Raw genomic sequence first — 17,184 nt, 5'->3', positions numbered from 1 at the left:
TATGTTAAAATATTTAAGTTATATATTTAATTATTTTCTTTGTCTTGGACTGGATAAAGTAATAAATAATAATCATTCGATTATAAAAACAAAGCGAAAGTTAGTGAGAGTAAATAACGTTTGATGATTACAAAAAATGTAAATACCGATGGTTTCTTCTTTATTCTAACAGTTTTTTATAATAATTATATACACATGAGACATGAGGCAGTTACGGCAGTTGGGAGAGTTTGGTTAATAGTTACGGCGTTAGAATTAGAGACTTAACGGCAAAAAAGGTGGCGACTTGGCTAATTAACTTTTAACTTAATCAGCTTATTAACCTGACCTTAAAGTAACACACTTCACTGCCCGTTAAGTAGCGGCGTCGATTTAACGGCAACGTTAACGTTTCTCTTTTCTTGCGTATATATAACGAAAACGGTTTCCTTGGAGCTTGTGCACTTCACTCGTCTCTGCTTCTTCTACCTTTTTCTCTCTCTTCTCTCTGCTTATTTTCCGAGAAAAAAAAAAGTGAGAGAAAATTTCGAGAAAGAAGCTTCAATGGCGTCGTCTTCTCAGAGATTGACCACCGTTTGTTTGGCTGTACTCTTCCTCTTAGCTCTCACCGTCACCATAGCGATTTTCCGGAACAATGACATCTCTCACTCCAGGTTTCTCTCTCTCTCCTTCTTCGCCATTTATTTTTCTGCTCCGTTTCCGTTTAAGCTGCATTGTCTATGTTCAGCGAAGGATTTTGATATTTTACATCTCTGAATGAAAAAAATCCGCTTGAACGATTTTTCCTTCCTCGCATCTTTCTCTGTTTTTTTTTTCTTCTGCGTCGTTGTTTAAGTCTCCGTTTGAGCTGCATTTTCAATTTCTGCGAAGGATTTTTTCTCTGATTGAAAAAAACGCTTTAACGACTTCTCTATTTCGTAGATTTGAGCCTTATTTTCTGTTTTTAGGTCTCTGTTTAAGCTGCATTCTCAATTTCTGCGAAGGATTTTGACGTTTTTCCATCTCCGATTGAAAAAACTGCTTCAACTATTTCTCTATTTCGTAGATTTGTGCCCTAATTTAACGATTTGCAGCTGTTTTTTTTCTCTCCTAGTTTTACTTATTCACGACTTTATTCTCGTAGATTTGTGAGAGTTTTGAATAACTCCAGATTCAGTAATAACTTTTCTCTGTTTTTCGATTCATTATTTTTGTTAGGAAGCTGAAAACAGAGAAGGTGCAGAGCTCAAAAAACACCTCAACAATGGCGGCGAACAGGTGAAAGAGGGAACAAAAACTCGATTTTCCAATTTTTTTATTTTTATTTTTGCCGCCGCTCTCAAAACATGAAAACGCGCTGTTAACCGCTAGGTTTATCCCTTTTTGTTTTTTAAAATAAATAAAAGGTTGAAATTTAATTAAACGATCTCAGCCGTTGAAACGTAATAGGATCCTTGGATCCGTTGAACCGCTCCTTTTTGATTCCTCGAATGTAGCGTGCTAAGTTATTTCATCGCCGCTCTCACTCACACATGCTTCTGTCTCGTCTTTTAGTATTTAATAAATCCGATACTCCACGTCAGTAATTAACGTATTTTCTCACAAGGGTAGGTTGGTCAATTTATTTTAAAACGCAGTTTCCTACTCTCGCGTGTACATATATCGTTTTATTACTTGCGTTCATATAATGCCACGTGTCATAAATGGATTTGATTGGTTAAATAAATTAGTTTATGGTTGGTCGCGTCATTTGCGCAGGCTTGATGGTGTCGAGGTAAATGAAGAACATCACGCGGTCGCTGATCCAGATAAGGTTGCTGATGAAGTCGCTACGCTTGTTCAGATGTGCGTTTCTCTCTCTCTCTTCTCTCTCTCTCTAACTTTCACTTTTTTGTGTGATTGCATTTATTCAATTCCTCGGGAATTAGCTGTGAATAAAAAGCATTTCTGATTTCTCTGCAAATTGCATTTTAGACGACAAGTGCCTTGATTAGTTTTATTTTCATGGGTATTAAAAAAAAAGCTTTTGCTTTTTATTTTGTCTGTTACCTTTTTTATTCTCTCTCTCTCGCTTTAATTTTCGTCGTGAAGCTACAACCTTATAGATATGAAACCATCCCTCCGATAAAAACTGACACATTGTCGTTTCACCACGCTCTCGCGATTGTCAGACTTGCACGGACATTGTTTTGTTTTGTAACTTCTTTATTTGTTTTTAACGGCGTCTTCAATTAATTCGATTCACTTTTATTTCTGAATTTGGTGATTTGGCAACTGCTTCTACCATCTTTTTGTGGCATTTAGTTCTTAAAGTCTCTATCATCTATGGATATTACGGCCTGGTCTATTTTAGTTTTTTCACCAGCTCAACATTAATGGACCAAAAAAGTTTCGATTTTTTACTCGGGAACCACTTTATTGACCTCATAAACCAACAAAAGATAGGAACCGGAATTTATTACGTTTGGTTAGATCAAACAGAAACGGCGGCTGAAATGGCTGAAATGTTTTTATCCCGGTAAAAAAAAAATTCCTTTTTTGAATTCGATGTTTGTGGAATTAATGTATCAAGTTAATTTTTTCAGGAGCGAACAAAACATCACAGCAAGGAGAAAGCTGGGATTTTTCTCTTGTGGAACCGGCAATCCAATCGATGACTGCTGGCGTTGTGACCGTAACTGGCATAAGAACCGTAAACGTCTCGCGGATTGTGGGATCGGTTTTGGACGAAACGCAATTGGTGGTCGTGATGGACGTTTCTACGTCGTCACTGACCCGACTGATGAAGACGTTGTTAACCCCAAACCAGGAACTCTACGCCATGCGGTTATCCAAGAGGAGCCTCTGTGGATTGTGTTCAAAAGGGATATGGTGATAGTGCTAAAACAGGAGCTGATCATGAACAGTTTCAAGACCATTGATGGTCGTGGTGCTAATGTCCATATAGCCAACGGTGCTTGCATCACTATCCAGTTTATCACGAATGTCATCATCCATGGTCTTCACATTCACGATTGCAAGCCTACTGGAAACGCAATGGTTAGAAGCTCGCCATCTCATTTCGGTTGGAGGACAATGGCTGATGGTGACGCAGTCTCCATTTTTGGATCATCTCATATCTGGATTGATCACAACTCTCTCTCTCACTGTGCCGATGGCCTTGTTGATGCTGTCATGGGTTCCACTGCTATTACCGTCTCTAATAACCACTTTACACACCACAATGAGGTGATGTTGCTAGGGCACAGTGACTCGTACACAAAAGACAAGCTGATGCAAGTGACCATTGCTTACAACCATTTTGGAAAAGGACTTGTTCAGAGGATGCCAAGGTAAGTAATAAATCATTTGTTACTCAACTTCTTATACAGATTTAAGTCGCCATTTGTTCTGATAGTAGAAACTGGTTTTTGTAATGGCAGGTGTAGACATGGTTATTTCCATGTGGTTAACAACGACTACACACACTGGGAGATGTACGCCATTGGTGGGAGTGCAGAGCCAACCATCAACAGTCAAGGAAACAGATATGCTGCTCCCATGGATCGTTTTGCCAAAGAGGTCCAGTTTCTTAAAACCTTTGTTTGACTTAAAACAGAGGAAGGTGTTGTAATTGTTCCTTATACCAAAATGTGAATCAACAGGTGACAAAAAGAGTAGAGACGGATGCAAGTGAGTGGAAGAAGTGGAATTGGAGGTCGGAAGGAGACCTTCTACTGAATGGAGCATTCTTCAGGGCATCAGGAGCAGGAGCTTCAGCTAGCTATGGACGAGCCTCAAGCTTAGCAGCTAAACCATCATCAATGGTCGACACTATTACCTCTACTGCAGGAGCACTAGGTTGCCGCAAAGGCAGACTTTGCTAGCCCCTCTCTATACCACCATAGACTTTACTAACCCTAAAAACCCTTTCCCATATCTTTGGAAAGTGCATATATAATAGTACTCTTCTTCTTTTCGGTTATTTGTTTTTTGGGGTCATGTCAGTGTTCTGTCATTTCCCACTTTGTGTTTCTTCCCGGTGATAGGAATTGGTCAACCTCGGCTTGCTTCTTCTTCGTCTTCTTCTTCAAAAAGGTGGGAAAACAGAGAAGAGCAAGCATAGAAGCGTTGTTCAAAAGGTTTCCTTTGATTAGTCTACAGTTCTCTTATGGCCTCTTTAGTTTTTTTCTTTTGGGTTTTGGAGTTGTTAAGGTCCTTTGGTTTTAATGGATCTCACTCCCTTGAATTCTAGCGTGTTTTTGGATTTCTCTTTCAAGTTAGAGATAGTAGTAGAAGCAAAAAAAAAATTGTTACAAGACGATTGAGAAAAGTTTTTGATTTGATTGCAATTTCCGTTGTCTCTATGTTTTGTTTGATTGTTGCTTTGTTTGCCGTGTTTTCATTAAAGGATGATGAGATTGATTCTGATTTTATATTGCAACCTAAATTAAACCACTTGTGGAAATCGTGAACTAGCAGGAATATATCCACAAAATAGTTGAGAGTGAGTAATTGAAAAAGCTGTTACACTAACATGTGATGTGATGTCAAACCCATAAACAGTTAAGAACAATTACTAGAATGACCTTACAAACAGGTCTGTTTGCAAAAGTAACCTAGGTCCCTTACATTTTTGCTAGAATAATCTTACCAGCGTGGAAAAGACAGTGTAACTCCTCACACATGAAAATCAGTTTTTTTTTTTTTTTTTCGTAATTTAATTAATTTTTAAAAAAATAATAAAAAAAAAAATTTTTTATTAACTATGGGATTTCGTTTTCAACCTAATTTCTATTTCATTTCCGAAAAAAAACCTAGAGGTGGCTGAGAAACCGACGATGACGATGATTTTCTAGATTTTGCGAGTTTCCGGCGTCTGCATCGTTTCCGGTCACCTTCTATGCTTCTTATCGGTCTATTCTGCATCTCCGATAAGTTTTTTTCCATTTGTCGTTTCGTTTTTCTTCGTCATTTCGTTTCATTCACTTTTTCATTTTCGCGTTCTTTACCATTGTCGGCTTGTCGGCTACATCAAGCACCGGAGAAGACGAAAGACAAAAAAGTTGATTTCAAACCTTCTCTCGGCGACGAACACGTCAGTTTTCCGTATATGATAGATTTATTGAATCATATATAATTAATTGTTTCATGTATGGTAGACTTGTTTAATAATGTATGATAGAGTTATTATACTGAATTTTTTTGTATTTCCGGCGAATCTGTGATTCTGGCAATTTCGTGTTTGAGGCCTTGAAGCCGTTTCATCTTCTTCAGAAAATCGATGTGAGGACCCGGCGAGCATATTAGGGAACTTCCAGTGTTTTTTGGGCGAAAGACACCAGTCACCTATGGTGGCAGGGGCTGAAAAGGAACTTTCAGCGTCGATTGTGCGAAAGATAGAGTTACAATTGCAACGGCGGCTGAAAGTGAGCTTTCGAAAATAAAGCTAACCCTAATTTGTGTGTGTTTCAGGAATCAGACATCCATGTATAGTAGACTTGTTAGACCGTGTATTGTAAAGTTATTGTTTGGTGTATGTATGATAGAGTTGTTGAATCATGTATGATAGAGTTGTTGAATCATGTATGATAGAGTTATTGTTCTCTATATGTATGGTTGAGTTGTTGAATCATGTATGATATAGTTCTTTGTATGTTATAGTTGATTTATGTATGGTAGACTTGTTTAATCATATATGGTATTGTATAGTTATTGAATCATGTATGATTTACTTGTTTAATCATCACCTTATACGATTGAAGTTTCGACATCTTTGACGATATTTTTGGATTCCGCTTTGTCTATAATCTAGACGCATAAATGGACGGACGGTTTTGTTTTCAAATTATCGCAAAAAACCACCAAGTTGTCGAGTACTTGCTAAAAACCCAGAAGTGTATCTTGTGGTAGCTTTTGCAAGTATATCTTCAACAACATATAACTCAATCGAACCTCATAATAGCATTGATCCAAGTCAAAATTTTCATAAACCATACCTACGAAATCACTATAGTCAATTTCCCAATCAACAACTAAAACTTTTTCCTCCAAGATACAAATAGTACTCCAAAAGAGGTAAAGAGAGGAAATCATAAGAACTACAAGATGCAGTGGTTGGAACAGAAAAATTTGATAATAACTATTTGATAAAAACGTCATTTCATATCATTAAGTCTACCGTTCAGTGAAGTAAATATGTCTATTAATTTTTAATATGTCTACCAATTTCGAATAGGTCTACCAATTTTCAAATAACTCTACCAACATCGAAGCTCCCAAATGAGTTATATGTCTACCATATTATCAAATAAATCTATTTTTTAAAACAATAAGTCTACCACCGCCAAATATATCTATTACATAGTTCCATATGTCTATCACATATCTATACTCTCTAACGGAACTTTTAAGTCTACCACACAGAAAACAAGTCTATTATTTCAAAACAAATCTATTATCGACATTTACATCTACCATGCATACAACAAAACTATCACGAATATATTTTTTATATTGTAGTAGATTTATATTTATTAGAAATAAGTCTATTTTTGTGTCTAACAAGTCTACTATGAAAGTTAATAAGTCTACCGATATTGGTCAACCACATCTCACAAAGTCAACTCAACAACATTATGTCTACCAACTTGAAAATAAATCTACTTTAAAAACCAACAAGTCTACCAACACATTCAAATATCTACCTTTCGATGAAAATAAATCTATCATTATAAGTCTATCAACATCTAAACAAATCTATTTTTGGAATATTAAGTCTACCAAAAATTATTATGTCTACCGACATATTTTTAAATCTACCAAAACTTATATATCTATCATTAAGCTTGATAGACTTATTTCTGGGTGTCCGATTTTAACGGCTGACGTGGAAATAATTTAATAATGGCATTTTTGTAAATACGTTTTTTCTCATCAAAGCTTCCCGAGGGTAAAATCGGATTTTTTTAAAATGAAAGGTTATTCTACTAATTTCAGCTATTTTTAAGGTCACAATAGCAATCCTTCCTAAACAGTTTTATCATATATTTCTTTCTTCTTTTAGGTTTGAGATTTTAGTGGTTCTGGTCCTTGCTCTGCACGTTACAAGTAAGGGATTTTGTTTTTTTACTCCTTTTTGGATTCGTAAATACTTTGTTGTGTGATCACAAACGACAATTCATGTGAAACATTGTACCACCATATAAGTCTCACCGTCAGAGTATTTATTGAACCATACTCAGACATCAAAATAAAGTTACCAGTCAAGAAAAGATTCATAGATAAAGATAAAAGAACATATATTTGTAACTTGATCACCTTATGCATATCTACGTCTGTAATCCAGGAAATCATATCAGGAGGAAGACCCTTCAAAGCATTGAATAGAGACATTTATCCTCTTTCACTAGCACTGGCCCATTCACCTTCACATTTACAACCAAAACACATCTCACTTCAAAACAATACCCATAACAACACACTATTTTATACAAAGGAAACGCATTTTGTTGTTTAGCGTTTAGCGATTTGGAATTTGAGGGTTTACCTGGAATGCATTGTGTCATCGAACCAACTCATTTCTTGATGAACCACTTTATCGAGTGACATCAACGAGATGCGTTTGATCAACTTTCTGCCTACAAATTAAAGATTTCAGATTCTTTGTAAAACATTGTTTTGTTTCAACATCCAAAACGATATTAATACGAATGCAGTCCACTTCCACTACATAATCAATCACAACCGACAAGGTGTCATGATAATGATTAGATTCACACTATAAGGCATCTCTTGAGCAAAAAGTAAATATTTTCACCTTTTTGTGTTTTTGTTTTGAAACTTATGTTGAAGTAAGAGTGCTTGTCTAGGTTCCTAATCACGTTAAGTTTGTCTTTTTGTAAGTTTTCTTTTGCTAGTGAAACATTATTCAATATTTTGTTTTATCCTTTTGGTCGAATAAGGTTTATCAGATTCGTCATACAAGTCTCACCATCGGGGAATATAAAGAACATCATGAACGATACAACCAAAAGAGCTTAGAAGAGGGAACAAGAATCAATGCTCAAATCAGTTCTCTTTTAAACGGTATCACCATCTGTTGTCTGGAACACATAGCCAGCCTCCTTGAAGTGAGATTTTAACATTGCTAAAGACTTGTACCTATGAGATATCTTGTTCTTTTCTTCCTTTGCCATTTCTGCATAACTACAACCAACAAAACAAGAGATATCACACATGACACACTAAGCTTGCTCAGTTTTTGCCTTTTTACCATGAGAATATCCCGGAAAAAAACCGAGGTTTAATACTATGTTTTCTGGGAGATAAACAGATTCGTACGTTTGGTCATATCCATCCGGTTGAAACACTGGATCCCACCCAAAATCAGTCGGTCCTCTTGCTGGAACTATCTTACCCTAACACATCAATTACAAATACAAAACAATCAAACTTTGACAACTAAACAACATGTGAAAAAACGCTAAAAGCGACTAGCAGAGAGTTTGATTAAAGAGCGGTGACAATGTTTAACATACCGGAGTTTTCCCCAAAAATGTAAGAGGTTCAGCACCAGGACCATGCGAGAAAGAGAATGCACACAATGCATATGCAGATTTATCCTCATAGGCCATCAGTAAGTTGTTCAGACCTGAACATGATTCAGACCAAGATTTGGTGTTACCAATCTAATAGATAAAAGGCTAATTAAGGTGAGAAAGGAAAGAGAAACATTAGACTATTACAAACCTTCATGACCAAGCTTCTCAAGAAACCACTTGCTGCAAATAACAGGAAAGAAGAAGATCAAAGGTGCTACAAAGAAGAACTTCAGAGACAGCTAGATAACTTCAATTCAGTTAGTCCCACACTACTTTCAATCTGATATTTACCAGTAGTTAGACTTAGATCCCAGGCTCCCAACAAATACATATTCCTAGCTCCAATTTTTCATTCTCAGATAACATCGGTAGCTAGCAGTAAGTTAAGAAATGAGAGGTCTTTTAATAAATCAGGACATCCAGGATAAGATTATTCAATAAGATAACTCCATTTTGGTTACTCACTCAAACACTAAGCAGTAGGCGCCTAGAAGAACTCAGGACAAAACTTTATCCAGATAAAGTTGCCAGTCAAGAAAGATTCAGGAACAAAACTTACATGTATGGCCCTGAAACATCCAACAAAAAAGGAAACGAAATCGATATTAAGTCAGATAGTGTGTGACCATTTTCTGTACATAGTGAAAGAAAAAAAAACTTTAGAATCTAAAGGAGATCATACCAGGAAGACCCTTCAAAGCATTGAAACAGAGGCATGTATCCTCCACTAGAACTGGCCCATTCACCTTCACATTAACAACCAAAAACACACTTCATATCAGTGTTTTTACGATCCTTAGCCACTAACTTACTATTACTAGTACACATTCAGCTACAATGTAACAATTAACATAAGAATGATTATGATATCAATTCAAGTAAAATAGCTGAGTAGTCCAACCAAAAGTAGAAAAAGGTAGAAGCTTGTGAACCTGAAGAGCAGCCAAACGAGCCTTCTCTTTGGAGATATCCTCAGGCTCACCTTGCAGCTCAGGCACTGCAGATCAAGACACACACACACACACACACACACACACACACACACACACACACACACACACACACACACACACACACACACACACACACACACACACACACACACAAACACACACACACACACACACACATAAATAACAATGAGCCTAATGAGAAATTGAAAGTAGGAATCGAGAGAAAAATCGAAAGTGGTAGTAAGCAGTTACGCACGGTCGAGTTTGAGAGACTTGAAAGGAATGGAATTTCCGATGATGGCTTTGACCTCTTCGAGCTTCTTTGCGTTTCCGGTCACAAACGTTACCGGCCGTGGCAAAACCACCGCCGTTGCTTTCGCCGCCGCCATTTCGTCCCTTTGCTTTGTTTTTTTTTTACTCACTGCAGAAAGAGATGAACAAGTCGTTTAATTTCTTTTTGACAATCAAATGGGCCAAGATCACATTTTTAAGCCCATTAAGAGGAGTTACCTTGTTCGTCGAATTAACTTATACCATTAACCTGTCATTGGTTTAAGTAAACCGAGCTTTCATTCAATTAGGCATGTACACAATTCGTATTAAGCTTATAGATTGCATGCATCATTGTTGGAGCGTTCGTTCTGATATAATGTCTGCTAACTAGGCCTAGGACTTAAACTGAACTGAACGAAACCAATCTGAACCGACCAAATCTGTTTTTTTTGGTTTTCGGTTCCATTTGGTTTTGAGTTCGAAAACAATCCGCCAGTTTTCAAAATAACTATGGGTCTCGATTTGGTTTGGTTCTTAGATTATTTTCTTAAATTTCTTTCTAATTTTTCCGAATCGACTTATTACCAAATTATATCGGATATTACGAAAATATATTTATAATTTCCAAACTGAGGAACCAAAGTAGCCCGAACTTGACCGAATTTGGAAAACCTCAAAACTTCGGTTGAATTCAGGCTTTCATTAAAAAGAATACCCTACCAAACCAAACCATAGTTTTATTCGGTTGGTTTTGATGACAACACGAAACACTCGACAAACCGAAAATTCAAATTGCCGAAGCATTTCCTTTCAATACACAACAAAATGACAAAAATAGTTTCCACTACTTGAAAGTTCAAACTGACACACAAATCAAATTCGGGTTTCGAAAATCGATTTCCGTTTAGTTTCGGTTAATAACTGAACCAAGGCGGGTTTGCACATTTGGTTTTTGGCATCTCGGAGAAAGAAGAAAGAGAGATGTAGAAAGAAGGGAGAGACTCACATAACTGAACTCACAAAACATTTCCCAAAATCAAACCTCAAAAATCTGAAATTAATCAATGGCCAAGAAAGGCATCCCAGAGTGGCTCAACAGTTCCCTCTGGTCCACAACCTCCTCCTCTCCTTCTCCCACCGTCGACGACGATCGCACTCGCCGCCATCCTCCCGACGCTACTACTTCCGTCGCTCCTTCTCCTCCGATCGTCGACCGTCCGCCTCTTTCTCCTCCTCCCTCCGCCATTTCCACCGCACCAGCTCCGGCTCGTCCTCCTTCCAAATCTGTGATCAACGATTCGCATAATGCGACTGGTAACGATGGTTCTGGAACCGAAACTCTTCCAGCAGCTGAGGATGTTTCTCGAAAGGCGCAGGTCGTCGCTGAGGTTAGTGCTAAAAAAAAAAAAAATCTCATGCTCTGTGTACATTTTGATTGATTTCTCCTTCATCTGGATATTTTCCAGTTATCTAAGAAGGTGATAGACTTGAAGGAATTGAGGAAGATAGCTTCCCAAGGTTTACCTGATGATGCTGGGATTCGCTCTCTTGTCTGGAAGGTAAAACACATTCACTACCTTTGTATTGTTACTGTGGTTTTTAGTAATGGTAATGCAATCTATTCTTGATTTGATGAGTTCTCTTTGAATCTGCTTGATTCAGTGTTTACTTTGTTTTTGAGTATGCAATTTTAGTTGAAGGAATGGATTATTCTCAGTTTTTTTTGCTTCATATTGGTCTCTTGAATGTTGACAGCTTTTATTGGGTTATCTGTCACCGGATCGTTCACTGTGGTCTTCTGAGTTAGCTAAGAAAAGGTCGCAGTACAAGCAATTCAAAGAGGAGCTTCTGATGAACCCTGTAAGTCCGTTTTGGTGATTTGGTACTCAGAACAATATGTTGATTAGGTTTTCGAAGAGAAACATGATAATGGGGTTAGTCGGTGTTCTCTTTTGCTCATCTCTTGGGGAGATAATTCCATCAAACTTCTGATTAGTGTGGATAGCTAGCTAGATTGATATGATAGACACAATCGCATATTTGTTAAACCAGGATGTAACGAGTGAGTTGCCACTAGCTAAGCGCGTGATGATGAAAATTCGCTGTCAATAGAAGATAAATGATTGTATGTTGACCTAGTAGATTTCACTGATTTTCAATGGAGAAGATTGGTTTTTTAATATGTTGGAAGCTTGTATGTGTTATGATGACCGCTAAATAGATGTCATCCGTTTGACTAAGCAGACTGATCTAGGGTCCTGGGCATGAGATACTTCCTAAACGTACAATGTAAAGATATAGTAGTTAGTGAAGAAGGAGTTGGTTATTGTTGAGCTGTTTACATTATCTGGGGGATAACTCGTCCTTTTTCATGTTCCTTTTTTGTTTTCAATTTAAGATTACCCTGGTTTCTATATATTTTTGTGGCTAGTTAGTCAGAAGTAACGAGGAAAATGGAGAAATCAAAGGGTGGTGATGGTAGTGACCCAAAAATCGAAAGCCCTAGAGTTCTTTCAAGGTCAGAGATAACTCATGAGGATCATCCCTTAAGTCTCGGATCAACAAGCTTATGGAACAATTTTTTCAAGGTATTTAGTTTTTCAGCTTGAGAATTGAGATATCTTCAAATATAATCATTGTGAGACAATTGAAAAATTTAGATGTTATTAATTTATCATCGAATTGTACATTTGGCCTGAAAGTCCTAGAACTGTTATGGATGATTTAGGCTGTAGCTAAGTTATCAGATTCTCGGATATAGGGATGTAACAGCCAATTTATGCAATTCTAAGAATTTGGTTTACATTTACTAGTATGATTTTGCCACGTCCCAGTTGGTTTTAAAAAGCAGATTTAGGAGAGGTATAGGAACATGAGAAGTTCAACCTTACGTAATGTCTAATAAACAACTTTCCTGTGAATATTTATATTTAATACCTTCAGTTGTCATGTATTTGAATAGGTAAGGATTGTCACAGTTAAAATATTTGTATAGGGACGTTGAGCAAAAATGCGTAGTCAGTCTGTAATGAAAATGGTGTTTATCCAATAGGCATACAAAAAGACATGGTCATAGAAGCTTTTAGTTCTTTAAAAGGCTCTGTGTGCCACGCTCCATGCTTTTGGACTTTGTAGTACTCTCTTTTGTAAAAGCATGGCTCATTAATGACACACATGATCACTTTGTAAAAAATCCTTTTCTCACCCTGGTTTAGTATAGTAATTCTCATCCTAATTTCAAGTTGCTACTGCTCAGGACACAGAGGTCTTGGAACAAATCGAGCGTGATGTGATGCGTACTCATCCAGACATGCACTTTTTCTCTGGGGATTCAGCGGTTGCAAAATCCAACCAGGTTGGGTTTTGGTTTTGCTAGAGTTTAAAGCGTTTGGGATGATCAAAACATTTGCACACTGATAGCTTTCGGACTGATTTTACATATGTCTTGCATCTACAGGACGCTTTGAAGAACGTGTTGACTATTTTTGCAAAGTTGAACCCGGGGATCAGATATGTACAAGGGATGAATGAGATATTGGCACCCATTTTCTACATCTTTAAAAACGACCCGGATAAAGGAAATGCAGTAAGTACTTGTCTCTCCAAATGTACCATTTTCTTTTTCTTATTTTGATTTGAACTCACATTGTTTCTACCTCTTTTGGTTCCTTTTTGGGCAACACACCACTAGTTCTCCTTATTTGCTTAACACTGTCATTATAACTTATGCAGGCGTACGCTGAATCAGATGCATTTTTCTGTTTTGTTGAATTGATGAGTGGGTTTCGAGATAATTTCTGTCAACAACTTGATAACAGTGTCGTGGGTATACGTTACACCATAACAAGGCTTTCCATGCTCTTGAAACATCATGACGAAGAACTTTGGCGTCATCTAGAAGTCACAACCAAAGTAAGATATCACACACAACTATGGCTAATGAGCAAAGTCTTCCTATGTATGTATATTCATTAGTTCTGTCTAGATTTTTCCGGTATGTATTGTTGCCTGTTTATGTTGCATTAATGTTTTGCTGAATCTTTCAATCCCTAATCTACCCTAAACACTAGAGTAAAAACAACCAAAATGTGGATCATTGCTATCTAAACTTCGAGCTTCTCATTCGAGACCTGTATGTTCATTTTTTTTCCAGATAAACCCGCAATTCTATGCGTTCAGATGGATCACACTCCTATTGACTCAAGAGTTCAACTTCGTGGAAAGCCTTCACATCTGGGACACACTCTTAAGCGACCCCGAAGGTCCTCAGGTATTATTCACTGTAACACCATTCAGCGTGAACAAGGTCAATTTCACATGTTGCATTCTTGTGAGTCATTAAAGGTTTCAATACCTTTGAGCATCTGGGTTTAGGACATTAAAAACGTATGCTTGTATAACGATACAACAGATTCGTATGTGTTATAGTCCTCGAAATCAGCTTCGGTTTGCATCTTATTCTAAAATTTAAGCTAGAGCTAACGGGCATTTGATGTCTTGTAATTGCAGGAGACGCTACTGCGGATATGTTGTGCAATGTTGATTCTAGTTCGAAGGCGTTTGCTTGCTGGAGATTTTACGTCGAACCTCAAACTTCTTCAGAACTATCCTCCTACAAACATCAGTCATATGCTCTATGTCGCGGACAAATTACGCAGCAAGTAAAATCTTCAGGTTTTAAAAAAAAAATCACTCTCTTCTCCTTTTTGTCGTTTTAAATTCGTAAACTATGCAACTTTATGATGTATATTATTGTGTAAGTTAACTTTAGCTGCCTGAGAAAATCTCAGATCAAAACTCTGCTTCAGTGTTAAAGACTATGATGATGGTATTGGTGTGTAATAGAGATATAATTAGAGAGAGTTTTAGGATCTGTCTCTTTTCTTATATATTTGATTTGATCAGTTCACGCAACTTTCGTGGTTTGATTTGGTAAATTTTAAAAAAAAATTGAACAAGTAATAGATGACAAATATTTTTGTACGAAGTCAAAACTCTTTTCAAGTTTTCGTCCAATAAAGAGACTCTAAGCAAAGTTGTTTTCTTTTTGTTTAAGGAAACTAAAAGCATAGTTGGAACCAAAAAAAGTCATGAGCTGTGGAACAATTTCGTTATTGCTATTCTTTATTATGATTCTCCTTTATCCATACTGTTATCTCTTCTTTCTCTTCGCTTCTTTTCTACTTTGCTTTGTTCTTGCTGCTTACTATCTTCTTTTTCTTGGAGAATTCTAAAGCTTCTGTTGAAGACTCAAAAATGGATTCGGTGCGTTGGAGTATGTGATTAGCTATGGCTTAATTCGGTAATTGTTCAATGGTTGAATCCTTGTTCGAAGGAAATTTTATACATCGAGGTTGGCAGTTTCTGATATTACAATGTAATCTCTCTTTGCTTGTATCTCAAGTCAACTATTTAATTATTACTAGATCTTGATTATCATTGTCTGAGTTCCCACATAACATAATGTCAACTCATAACCTCGTGCTACTTTTTTCTTTCTACTAAATAATCAACAGTATATATAAGACCATTCATATGAGTACTACAAATATATAAATTTCGCTATATCTCAACCCAAAGTTTTTTATTTAATTATTTATTGAGTGCATTACGTAGCACTTATACAAAATTATTATCTATAACAATTTTGAGCTTTAGAGCTTTTGACACACTTATATAACTGTTTGATATTTATAATGACTAAAATACCATTATTTTATTTTATAAAGAAAACAATTTAATTTCTTTTTTATTATTATTTTTCACATATTTCATATAGTTTGTTATAGTTATTTATTTTCATAAAAAGATAATTTTATATTTCTTTTCACACTATAAATTATGAAATATTTACAGAGGATAACACTTTCTCAGTTATTATTTACACATTTTGACACTTTAAAATAAAGTGGCACTTTATTATGTCTTTTACATCTGAAATAACAATATTACCCTCTAACTTAAATTTATCACAAACAAACCGGTTGTAATATTTTCTCTAAACCAGACCTTTACTCTACAAACTGAGTTATTATAACTGAAGTTATTAAAAATAGTGTCCTTAAAGATAAGAAGAAAAAAAAACAAGGCAACTCTCTCTCTTCTTCTCAGATTTCTCTCGATATTCTTATTCATTTTAGTGTTCTCTTGCTATTAGATTTTAACCATCTTTTTCTTCTTCTTCATTTCAGTGTTCTTAGTAGTTTGGATATAGAAAGTTTCTGACAAAATTCATCCAATTCGAAATCAAGGTTTTTTGCTCCAAATTGGTCTCAGAGATTTGATGGGATAATCAAATCTTAAGGATTAGGATTTCTTATTTTATTTCTTAATTCTGGTTTTGTGGAAGATTTCATAATTCCGATTTTTTTTTTTAATCTGGTTCAAAATAGATTTGTAGGTGAGAGATAATGTGACGATGGAACTAATCTCTACAATTTTTTGTTGTTTTCTGGAATTTAGCTTCTTCATTCTCAGATCTGTTTCTCACTGACTAGCGTTTTGTCCATATCATTTTGTACACAAACACAATCTCACTTGTTCGAGTTCATATGTACTTAATTTGGTGGATAAAAATTATATGTAAAAGACGTGTGGACATGAAATGTAAAAAAATACGTCCACATGGACGTGATATGTAAAAAATACGTCCATATGGACGTGATATGTAAAAAATTCGTCCATATGGACGTGATCTAAAACCCAACTATTGGACGTGTCCATGTGTATTCAGTCTGATGCATTTCACTATGGACGTGTCCCCGTGGATATCCATGTGTTCTTGTGTATTACAAATGCTTTTGTGCAGATAATGTGAACTAATATCAGAAAGTCACTAAGCAAGCACTGGTGAAATTTGATTTTTTTTTTCCACCTATGGTCATTAACTATCAAGGATCACCATTTTCAGTTTTGGACTTGTTCATGTGTACTAAACAAGATGAATTTTAATATGGATGCATTCTGTGTACAATCAGTTCATTGTTACCGAAATATTAAAAACTAGAAATATCAAGCCATAAAGAATTTACATTCTATAAAATACGGATGGTCCATGACCACATCGATTGGACCATATTGATACGATCACGTCCTCTTCATTGGATTTTGTCCACTTGGATAAGTCCATCATAAAACTATCGTTCGCTAAATATATAAGGAACAAAAATGTGAGTTGCCTTGACTTTTCTAAATTAATTACCAGCCATGGTTAGACCATAAGAATGTCTAAACTTGAACTAATTTAATGGTTAAATATTATAAGCGTTAGATTTTTTGTGTCCATATTGGTGGATAGCCATGTATCCAAGACGATTTATCCACAAAAATTTATCCATATTGCATTATTCACACAAAACTATGAAAAGATGTAAATCTATGAAAGATAGGTGTAGATC

At 36.1% G+C, this 17,184-nt stretch overlaps 3 protein-coding genes across 5 annotated transcripts; 2 read left to right on the top strand and 1 right to left on the bottom strand.

Moving 5' to 3' along the window:
- Positions 1-543: 543 nt before the first annotated feature.
- On the top strand, positions 544-4,272 carry LOC112081915 (probable pectate lyase 15). The gene is made up of 6 exons (XM_024148963.1): positions 544-653; positions 1,198-1,257; positions 1,738-1,824; positions 2,565-3,311; positions 3,402-3,540; positions 3,624-4,272. The coding sequence occupies exons 1-6, from the start codon at positions 544-546 to the stop codon at positions 3,843-3,845; spliced, it is 1,365 nt and encodes a 454-aa protein (XP_024004731.1). The 3' UTR covers positions 3,846-4,272.
- A 3,615-nt stretch (positions 4,273-7,887) lies between these two features.
- LOC18030062 (inosine triphosphate pyrophosphatase) lies at positions 7,888-9,973 on the bottom strand. Its single transcript, XM_006414799.2, has 8 exons — positions 9,771-9,973; positions 9,494-9,558; positions 9,244-9,307; positions 9,121-9,130; positions 8,710-8,741; positions 8,499-8,611; positions 8,302-8,378; positions 7,888-8,166 (listed from the first exon to the last, which is right to left on the bottom strand). Exons 1-8 carry the CDS (start codon positions 9,901-9,903, stop codon positions 8,040-8,042), a joined length of 621 nt encoding a protein of 206 aa, XP_006414862.1. The 5' UTR covers positions 9,904-9,973; the 3' UTR covers positions 7,888-8,039.
- An 800-nt stretch (positions 9,974-10,773) lies between these two features.
- On the top strand, positions 10,774-15,254 carry LOC18030061 (TBC1 domain family member 13). 3 transcript variants are annotated; one of them, XM_006414798.2, is made up of 10 exons: positions 10,774-11,175; positions 11,254-11,346; positions 11,543-11,647; positions 12,223-12,375; positions 13,044-13,142; positions 13,245-13,373; positions 13,520-13,699; positions 13,941-14,057; positions 14,297-14,461; positions 15,024-15,254. In XM_006414798.2, exons 1-9 carry the CDS (start codon positions 10,852-10,854, stop codon positions 14,450-14,452), a joined length of 1,356 nt encoding a protein of 451 aa, XP_006414861.1. In that variant the 5' UTR covers positions 10,774-10,851; the 3' UTR covers positions 14,453-14,461; positions 15,024-15,254. The 3 variants fall into 3 exon arrangements, with proteins under 3 accessions (XP_006414861.1, XP_024005920.1, XP_024005919.1); XM_024150152.1 differs by having other exon boundaries at positions 15,014-15,235; XM_024150151.1 differs by lacking the exon at positions 15,024-15,254 and having other exon boundaries at positions 14,297-14,693.
- Positions 15,255-17,184: the final 1,930 nt, after the last annotated feature.

The sequence above is a fragment of the Eutrema salsugineum genome, unplaced genomic scaffold (genome assembly GCF_000478725.1).
Source record: "Eutrema salsugineum unplaced genomic scaffold, Eutsalg1_0 scaffold_1, whole genome shotgun sequence".
Taxonomy (NCBI): domain Eukaryota; kingdom Viridiplantae; phylum Streptophyta; class Magnoliopsida; order Brassicales; family Brassicaceae; genus Eutrema; species Eutrema salsugineum.
Note: the sequence above shows the minus strand (reverse complement) of the source record. Positions and strands in the feature narration are given on the sequence as shown.